Source organism: Amphimedon queenslandica, unplaced genomic scaffold (assembly GCF_000090795.2).
Source record: "Amphimedon queenslandica unplaced genomic scaffold, v1.1 AMPQUscaffold_12964, whole genome shotgun sequence".
NCBI classification, from domain to species: Eukaryota; Metazoa; Porifera; class Demospongiae; order Haplosclerida; family Niphatidae; genus Amphimedon; species Amphimedon queenslandica.
The window spans coordinates 34,271-44,475 of record NW_003546800.1 but is presented as its reverse complement, the minus strand read 5'-3'; the positions used below and the strand labels follow the sequence as shown (position 1 = coordinate 44,475).

General features: G+C 32.8%; 2 protein-coding genes across 2 annotated transcripts in view; both read right to left on the bottom strand.

Annotated features, from left to right (window-relative positions):
* Positions 1 to 1,817: 1,817 nt before the first annotated feature.
* On the bottom strand, positions 1,818 to 8,108 carry LOC109586032 (uncharacterized). The gene is made up of 22 exons (XM_020002199.1): positions 8,017 to 8,108; positions 7,821 to 7,970; positions 7,686 to 7,766; positions 7,378 to 7,638; positions 7,302 to 7,331; positions 6,642 to 7,256; positions 6,336 to 6,593; positions 6,102 to 6,269; positions 5,866 to 5,916; positions 5,744 to 5,806; positions 5,623 to 5,700; positions 5,018 to 5,245; positions 4,891 to 4,953; positions 4,761 to 4,832; positions 4,669 to 4,713; positions 3,820 to 4,003; positions 3,029 to 3,534; positions 2,851 to 2,969; positions 2,656 to 2,805; positions 2,429 to 2,606; positions 2,016 to 2,363; positions 1,818 to 1,969 (listed from the first exon to the last, which is right to left on the bottom strand). Exons 1-22 carry the CDS (start codon positions 8,087 to 8,089, stop codon positions 1,959 to 1,961), a joined length of 3,732 nt encoding a protein of 1,243 aa, XP_019857758.1. The 5' UTR covers positions 8,090 to 8,108; the 3' UTR covers positions 1,818 to 1,958.
* A 369-nt stretch (positions 8,109 to 8,477) lies between these two features.
* The window catches only part of LOC109586036 (uncharacterized), a 2,448-nt gene continuing 720 nt past the window's right edge, over positions 8,478 to 10,205 (bottom strand). Inside the window, exons 2-5 of the mRNA XM_020002203.1 lie at positions 9,686 to 10,060; positions 9,349 to 9,505; positions 9,073 to 9,190; positions 8,478 to 8,629 (exon numbers count right to left, since the gene is read on the bottom strand). Coding sequence (XP_019857762.1) covers positions 8,481 to 8,629; positions 9,073 to 9,190; positions 9,349 to 9,505; positions 9,686 to 9,852 — 591 coding nt within the window. The 5' untranslated portion in view covers positions 9,853 to 10,060 and the 3' untranslated portion in view covers positions 8,478 to 8,480. The remainder of the gene's footprint in view (positions 8,630 to 9,072; positions 9,191 to 9,348; positions 9,506 to 9,685; positions 10,061 to 10,205) is intronic.

The window sequence follows — 10,205 nt, the reverse complement described above, 5'->3', positions numbered from 1 at the left end:
ATTTCAGAGGGCTTTGATATTCCTGATCCAGGATATGTTGCATGGCTTAAAATTAACCATCCCGAAATAGCACTGTCAACTACAGGGACATCAACAACTATGTCATCCCAGCCAAATTCTGCAAGTCCTCTCGATAAACAGCAAGCGGCTTCCCCTGATGTCCTTGATGAAGTACTAGTTCTTCCTGTCCCATGAGAACAGAAGCAGAGATGAAGGGAAGGTGTTACAACTAGAGGTTGCTATATCACTGACATGTTGGATGAGTTAAAGGAAAATGAGAAAAGACAAAGAGATGAAAAGGAGATGAAGCTAGCTAAGCAATTAGAAAAGGAAGAAAATCGTAGAATGAAAGCACTTGAAAAAGAGCAGAAACAGAAGGAACATCAAAAAGCAAAGGAAGAGAAGTTAAAAGAAAAGGAGGCTAAATTATTAGAGAAGCACCAAAGGCAAAGGGAAAGGGAAGAAAAAAGAGAGGCTAAGCAGAGAGAGAAGGAAGAAAAAAGAGACTAAAAGAAGCAAAACTATTGCAAGATAAAGGAGAGGAAAAGAAGAAAGGAAAAGGGAATCGAAGTAGATCTAAGGAGAAACATAAGGTCATTTTACAACTGGTAAGTTAAATTAAAAATATAAAAAACTATTGAGCCATTACTTCATTTTAAAGTAGGAAGTAATTCACAGTCTGACACAGGTGAAACTCTATCTGAATCTGATGATGACACAATATGTCCTAAGTGTGGTTTAGCCTATTCATCTGATCATGACTCATCTAATCTTTGGATTTGTTGCGATAAATGTGATGTTTGGTTTGATCTGAAGTCATGTACTACTGTTAAGTCTAAATGGAGTATACCAGACATTTATTTCTGCGAAGAATGTCAAAAGTAACTGATCAAATTGTTTGGTTTTCTGTACAAATACATCATTGTTTTTTTAATAATTTTAATTATATAGTAAAAGATATCAGATTACTAGTGAAAAAAAGAATTTAAAGCTGTCTCATAATTGTCTTATAATGTGCTCCTTGTCTCATAAATACTACATGCAGTATGAAGCGTTGTCTGATTTTTATTAAAATTGCTAATAGTACTAACTGGAAAATTTTCTGATGACAATAAAGAATGATGATATGTTGTAACATATAAAAAATTTGAAGTACATATACTATTTCTTTAGGGAGATATGCATTACAATAGTTAAGTGACTCATAATTGCCACGCCTCCTCTACTTGTCAGTTCATTTAGATGGACTACTGGAACAGGAGAAGAAACCTTAGAAGCCATTATCGAGCTAAAGGGTGGGCCATGGGCATGGCATGGGGCTGACAGTGATCATAGATAATAGAGTACCGTAAATGTCCAAATAAAAGCTGGGCTTGAATAAACACCTGGTACTAAGAATCTCCAAGTATAGATACGCATATTTTACTCAATATAAGTACCACAGTCCTTAGACTGTCCCAAATGGCCTAACTTGTTAAGCTGAATGCAATGAACCTGGAGGTCCGGGTTTGAATCTCAGTTTTACTTTTTCAGTCTTTTTTTATTTTACGCAATTTTTTTGTCCTGGAAAGAAATAAACGCCCGGGCTTTTATTTGAACATTTACGGTAAATGAACTACTCTATTATCTATTAACTACTCTATTATTATTTCATTTACTCTATTATTTATGCAGTGATCGCGTGATCATTAACACACCTACTAAAATTATACAATGCCAGCTCAGCAATATAAATCCCGATGCCGCCCATTGCAGTGCATCTGCCCAGTATGAGTCTCTGCTACATGTCCACAGTTTATTGTATATACTATACTCTATAGCGTTGAGGAATCTTCTTAAACTGTCTTGTAAAGTTAAATACAAACACAAAACTACACACACACACAACACATACAGTAAAAAATCATATAAAAATAGAAAAATAGGTTAATACATTGCTCCTGTAATCATTATCTTGTTCATATATCTACTAATGTATGGGATAAGGTAAATTATTGTGATGACTGATAGCTTACATAAAGCAGCAATCCTGTCAGCTAATGTAGAAAGAACAACATGATCCTGCTCCCTCAGTATAGACAAGAATGTACTAATTTGATCAGGACAAAATTCAATTGTATTTATAATTTTTTGAATAAAAAGTTCTACTCTTTTTGATAAAGACTGGTTATTCATTCCATCAAATAACTCATCATACTGAGAAGAATTAATAATTTTTACGTCCTTACAAACATTAGCTATGTCACGAAACATTGATAATTCTGAAGAAGAAAGGAAACGTTTCAGATCATTAAGGTGCTTCTTGATGTCATTTTGTGAACCAGGATTAGGAACATCTTTAGTACCAACAGAATGACCTGCATCTATATATTACACAATTGAATACAGTAGAACACAATACAAGTCAGTATAGACATTACTATCATACCTAATATATCTTTCAGGGATCTGTTAATATTGATTGTTCTTGGTTTACGTAATCCTTTCAATGGTATAGCATACTTCAGTACATGAACTGTATCAGGATGACTGCTGTCAGCATATATTGATACCAAACGAATTGTGGTACGGTTATGACCAAAAACATCTAAATCTCCTTCTTCAATCTATTAACAGTATACTATAGAAATACCAGCATTACTATTATACATGTACCTGGCATGGTACTATATCAGGACTAACAGTCCAACCAGTTATTGGTCCATCCTGAGGACCAAACACTAGCTCAAGGCATCCAAAAGAAGGATCAAATTGAAATGTAAAAGCTTCACCCATTTCTAGTTGACGATAATCTTTTTTAATGAACTGTACAATATTATTGAAAATGACAATCACATAAATTAAAAATACCTCAATTAGAGCATTTAAATCTTTAGTAGCTGCAAATCTCATTTTATCTGCTCTTTGATAAAACACTTGTCCAGCATACACTGTAGCTTCAGGTATACCAGTGGAATGAGTAGATACAACTGTATAATGAATTATTGACAGATTATATACATGCACATAATAAAATAAAGCTACTTACTAAGTGTTGATGAAGTGTTTGGTTGATCACATGATTCTAAAGCAATTGTTCCATTCTCATCATCTTTCTCTTCTTCATTCCCTCCAGCTACTCCTCCACCTGGTTCTCCTTCTTGTCCTCCTGCTCCTTGTCCCTCTCCTCCTGTTGTCTGTCCCTTTCCTTTCCCTCCCTCATCTCCTGAGTCTCCATCTTCCTCTCCATTCCTCTCCTCATTCCTACTTCCTCCATTTTCCTCTTCTTCCTCTCCAACAATAGCTAATTGACAAAACTTGCTTCGTTCAATCCATCCATATCTCTGGTATGCTGGAAACTCCCCTCCTTCAATTATAGAAAACTGGTAAGGAAGACTAGCTGTGTGAACTGGAGCAACAGCAAATTTAAGATACTTGGATAAAAAAGGATCACTGAGATCAATAGAGTGTTGCATTTCTATCCTCAGTGACTTGAGGAGTGGACTGGTTGATATTGCATACACTGCACTGACTAGTCTAGTATTATCAGGAAACCTATAAAGGAATTAATAATTAAAATTCATGTACATGTATAGTGTATAGTGGGTGATTTTGGTCGGGTGAAATATTTGTTATTTTATGCATCAAAAATTAAAATTTGGCATAAAAGATCTCATCCTAAATCATTATTTAATTTTTCTATTTGTTAGAGAGCAAAATGTATAAGGCAGTAATATTTTCTTCACTAGACACATAAAGACTAAATTATCAATTGTTTTCCCATACAATAATTCCCCAGTACTAACTATACAGACATTACTACATCTACAGTATATGTACTTGAAGTGTCCTCCTACAAGAGCTAGTACTGATACTTCTACAGTCTCTGATGCTGATAGACTATCCTCTGGTACACTAATCCTCAGTCCATACTCCTCCCAGTTCATCAGTTGAGGTTTGTCTCCTTGAACTAAGAACAACTTCTTCCCTGCTATTTGGGACTCACTCAGACCTTCCAAATTATCTGTAGGAAAGTATAACAAGTGAAATTATGTATTGTTAAAATGTGTATGTAATTATGGACAAAGATGAGACAATGAACCATAATTCATGTAAAGCTACAGTGAATGACAATGTACAGTGCATGAAGCAACTTTTAAAATTCATTTAAAAATCTAATTTTGATTGGAATCAATTCAAACTTTCTACGCAACATAAGTACATGTATATGCGCCAGAAAATGTAATAAAAATTAACATTTTTACTTTTTAAGTTTGGCAAAATTTGGCCCAAGACACTGTACTACAGTACAGGGACTTTCATCCAATTTTGGAGCAATTTCAAAAATTTGTAAAAAATTTAATTTTAATCGAAATTAACTCAAACTTTCTACACAACACAAGTACATGAATAGGCATCAGGGAAAATTATAACAATGGAATTTTTTACTTTTTAATTTTAACAAAATTTGACCCGAGACGCTGTACTATAGTACAGGGAATTTTAGAGTAGCTTCAAGAATTCGTAAAAGAATTTAAATTTGATCAAAATTGGCTCAAACATTCTATGCAACATATGAACAAGTATATGCATCAAAAAAAATTATAAAAATGAAAAAATCTCTACTTTACATTTTTCGCAAAGTTGACCCGAGACTACATATATGTTACTAATAGTACAGGAACTAACCTTGTGCTGGTACAAGATAGTTGAATTGAATTTCTTTGTCAAGAGCTAAAGTATAAAAGTGATAATAAATAAATAAATAAATAATTACATACTTGTTTGTGTTGTTTGTATTTCTTTGTTTTCAGTTTCAATTTGAGTCTCAACTTCATCATTTGAATCTTTTACTAAAAATAATGATAATTAATAAACACGTCAACAGTAGCTTCAAAAACAACAACATACCATTAATATCATATTCTTCATCATTATTCATTGTATATTGTCCAGTAGGTAATTCATGTAAACCTACAGTGAATGACAACATACAGTACATGAATATAATTAATATATACCAATCACTAATCCTTACCTTCCAGTATATCATCTCTATCCATTCTTTTCAATGATTCCTTCAGTTCAGTTATTGTTCTATCCTTCTCATGACACCAGGTCTCAAGTACACGAGTTAATCTTGAATCAACTGGTGTCATCTCTTTGATTTCAGTTAACACTGATTCCTTCACTTCAAGACACTGTCCAATGTGATACCAGTCATCTTCAACTGGTTCCAGTATCACTGATAATTGGGATATGTCACCTATAACAATAATAATAATAATAATAATAATAATAATAATAATAATAATAATAATAATAATAATAATAATAATAATAACAACAATGATGATGATGATGATGATGATGATAAATAATGTCTTTAAAATTACATACATGTTCAAATTGATAGACATTCACCAAAATAAAATATTGAAACCATTATACAATATAGATACATGTACATGAGTCCAATTATGATGTATATATACATGTATAGCCACAAATTCCACCACCAATCACTACAAATTCCTATACTCCAAATATGGTACTACTAATATCAACTAGTGTACTCCTCCTCATACAATCATTTATGTGGTCTATCAGTGGATACAGTTTATATTAGAGTACTGAACTAACCTTTACTGATATAAGTACATGTATGTACAGTCTCAATCTCTTGTAATATCTCAGTCTCTTCTTTCTGTTCTACTGGTACTATCAAATACAATTTATTAATAATTATTAATAATAAGTATACCATTATAATCTTTAAGTAATGTCATTAATCTGTCATTCTCCAGTATCAATGCTTTCCTTTGTTCTAATTATAAAAAGAGGTCAGTAACTAGTAATTAATAATGTGTGTGGGTGTGCACATACTTTGAAATGTTTCACTTTCACTTTTAATCTTTTGAATTTCACTCTGTAATTCTATAAAAAGTAAAAATAGTGTAGAAATCACTGAAACAAAACAAATTATATAGATATAAATGTACATGTACATAAAGGCTGCAAAAGTTGTGGCAGGCATTTTGTTTGGGGGTGAATCCTACTTAGTAACGCTACCACATTACTAATACTACAGCGTACACACACACACACACATACACACATACCTGATTCAGTGATAGTGTATTCACTCTGAACTGATACTTCCTTGTAATCTTTGACTTGGTATAGCTCTTGAAGACAATCATTCTTTCTTTGTAGCTCTTCTTTCTCAATTTTCTCTTCTTCTAGTTCATTTTGAAGTTCTTCCAGTTGCTTATGAGTAAGTTCATTCTCTATAGTATAATAATGATTGGAGTATCAATCAACAATAATTATTAATAACACTACATGTATATAACCTGATCTTAATTCTTCATGTTGTTCTGTCTTGTGTTTCAAGTCTCTAGTAACTTCCTCCTGTTGTTTAGTAAGTGTTGCTATTTTCTCTTCATTTTGAATGAGGTCCCCTTTCAATTGAAGGATCTCTTCTTCATATTTCTTTGTAATAAATTGTTTCTCTTCTTCATGGAGTTCCTTTTCTTCCTTCAGTTGTTTTTGAATACTTTCAACTTTCTCCTGTAGCAACATAACTTGATCCTCATGCTTTTCTGTTGTTCCTATACTCAATAGTTACATTATGTATCATATTAATAATATTGATGTACCTGCTGGTACTTCAGTTCTTAGTGTGGCATCTTTACTTTGTACAGTAGGGCTCACATAAATATCAGTGAATGATTCTGGTTCCCATTCTTCCCACATTCTATTACAATCACCTCTAATGACATTTACTTTTATATGACGGGGTAATACAGCTAATGACAGCTTCTGTACATCTTTAAGTAATGAATAGCCAGCAACTTCATCAATGACAATCGTAACATAACTAATTATTGATGATGCTTTAAAAAGTACTTCTTCCAAAAATTGGCAAAGTTTTATTTTTAACTCCTCAACAGCTCCTTTATATTCCTCAATAACTGGCTTAGCCTCCTCTATATTGAACTCACTAACAAGATACTCCAACATACTAATATCATCAAGTGAACTGTTAACACGCATTAATTGTAAAATGTTATGGATATCTTTACACTGAGCTAACTGAGACATTAATGCTCTGTTGTATCTACCCAGTACAAGTTTAATATTACCAAGAGATGGAGACTGACGGTTCCTCATCATGATTGATTCCACTGTGATGAATGTTTGCCCAAACTTCAATCGCATCAAATAAAGCTCTGAAGTGACACTCTTAGGAAGATAAATCTTGAGCCCTTCAACTAAAATAATTAATATGTTAAAGTTAATTCATAAATAAATCTTACCATTCTTGTCATCACTCTCATAAACTATTCCTATACAACAATCATTAGTTACTGGTATATGTTATAATATACTTACTGTAGTCTCTCTTAATAGCTCTTCCTATCTCAGCAGTGGCTGTGTATTTACATAAAATATCAGCAAACGCCTCAAGTTTTCTATAATTAGCACAAACTGCAGCCTTTATGTCACCCATCAGTGCTTCTCCTTGTATATTAGTTGGGAGAATTGTCTCCTGTAAAAGGCCTGCTTCATACAAAGCTATAACCATCTGAGGTAGTACAGTCACAAGGGACTGGTCTGAGGTATAACTAGCAAGAACTTTACAAGCAGGATGCTCTTGACAATAAATAAAATCAACAAATACTTATTTTTATTAAACTCACTTTCCATATCTATTCTATCAGCTACTCCATTCTCTCCTAGTTCCCTCAATGCTGATACCAATGAATAGATAGTAGGACCACCTTTAGTGTACTGTACATTATCAGCTTTCTGTAACCATTTAATAAGACACTCACGTAGACCACCATCAATATCTCCTCTATTCTTTGATTTGATAACATCTAGTGTAGGTCGAGATAGACCAAGATTAAGACCAAGATTACGGTAAGTGACTCCTGAGTAACCGTGTCTTGTCAGTAATAATAGTACCCAAGTTAGATCAGTAACTATTAAATAATTTCATTTAATAAAGAAACAAACAGATAAATATACTTTTCAGTTGATTTGGAGGATCTACTGATTCAGAAAAGATAGAAGAACTCGAGGAAGTAAACTTAGAAGCCATTATTATTGAATTCAATTGACCTGAAGGTTGGGCTGACAATGATCACGCAACCATTATCACAGCCACACCTATTAGAATGCCAGCTCAGCAATAACAATTCTGATGACGTCCATTGCAGGACAGATTATATACTGCACTTGTAGTTGTATTATGTTATTTATCGATTGAAATAATGGTATAGCATACTTCAGTACATGAACAGTATCAAGATGACTGCTGTCAGCATATATTGATACCAAACAAACAAACAAATTATAGTACGGTTATGATCAAAAACATCTAAATCTCTTTCTTCAATCCATTAATAGTATAATAAACACAATAAATTAGCTTGTACTTTCTAGACAGCATAAGGACATCAATAAATTATGTATCAGAAATAAAATCCTTATTATGATAATACTTTTTGAAATAACGTGTTACACACTCTCACAATATCAGCATGTACTAATGAAATCAGTTTCAATTGTAGTTTATTATAACTGGTAGTGGAGTACTCTTGAGCTCCTACTCTGAATGACCACTGACTATAATCAACACCTACAGGACAATGAACAAATGAACATTACTATCACTAATGGACACACTGTATGCAGTATGGAGGAAATTATTGAGGACTGTAAATTTTGTAATGCCTTTAAACGATCATAAAAACAATTTCACATAAACCAATTTATTACAATGAAAAGTTGGCCAAAAATGTAATTAGCAAAAATTAAATCTGAAAAATAGATTTTAAGGCAAATTCTTAAAATTTACAGCCCTCAAAAATTACTACATGCACATGTTTATATGTAGTCATTGCAGTGACCAGTGTGTGTGTGTGTCTGGAGGTGAGTATCAGTAATGTAATACCTGAGTCCCTAGATATCTGCCCTCAGCTTCACCTCAAGCAGATATCTCAGTCCTCAGGTATTACATTACTTATACACACACACACCTCCAGACAGGCTGGACTACATGTACATGTACAGTTCCATTACCTTCATTTAGTTCATTATCTTTACTAACAAATGGCTTCACATTAGCTTTGATGTAACGATATACTTCTCTTCTATTAATCAAGTTCTTTAACTCCAAAGAATTGGTCGGATCTCCAGGCTACAATAATAATAATAATAATAATAATAATAATATAAATGATAATAATAATAATAATAATAATAATAATAACAACAACAAACAAATAACTTCAAAATTAAAATGACAGATGGCAGGTGGAGAATTGACTATATAATTAAAATTAATCTTGAACTTACAAAATTATGTTTTTGTTTGATGTAGACTAAACTTCCTTTAGTTTGAACTGATTGCACTAATCTCCTCCAGTCATCAGTTGATATCAGCAACACTTCAGGCACTAGTTCATTGTCAATGTATAAATGAGCCTCACCACTACCATCCTCCAATAATAACCTACACACGTATACATGTACATGTACATTAATTATAATAATGAATTAATTTTAATAGCTAGTAATTTTGGAAATGGTAAAATTTTGACAATTGGCAGATTTTAATGTGGCAAAATGCTCATCAAAAGCCAAAATTTCCAGCTATACATTATTATTATTATTATTATTATTATTATTATACCTCAAAGATGCTTCGAAGACAATGTTTGGCAGCTTACAGTGGCTATGGTAATGGTCGTCAAGGATGACCTTACAAGTATTACAGAAATACCTCAAGGAGAGGTACTGAACTGAAGCAATGTGTCCCTCTACTGTCACCCTGTTATGAAGGGAGAGAGACTTCCTCATTGATTTATGAATCAACGTTGATAATTTAACAGGAGACAGTGAGTTCTGATCAGGTACAGAAGTGTCCTCATTAATAATATTAATAGAACTGATAGCTGATTGAATACAGTATGGATTACCAGTGCTAGATAGCTTCAGTTCAAAGTGATAGCAAGTAATGCTAGTACCAGGTAATAGACCAATTGGTATTGATGAAGTATTGTTTAAAGGGTAACTACACCCCAATTTTTTTTCCCTGAAATAAGTTGGTAATAAAGAAAGAATCATAGGAAAAATAGCTAAAATTATTAAAAAGTACAAATTCTATACTAAATCTTGGGTCAAAAGTTGCCTTGCAGCCATTATGTCAAATC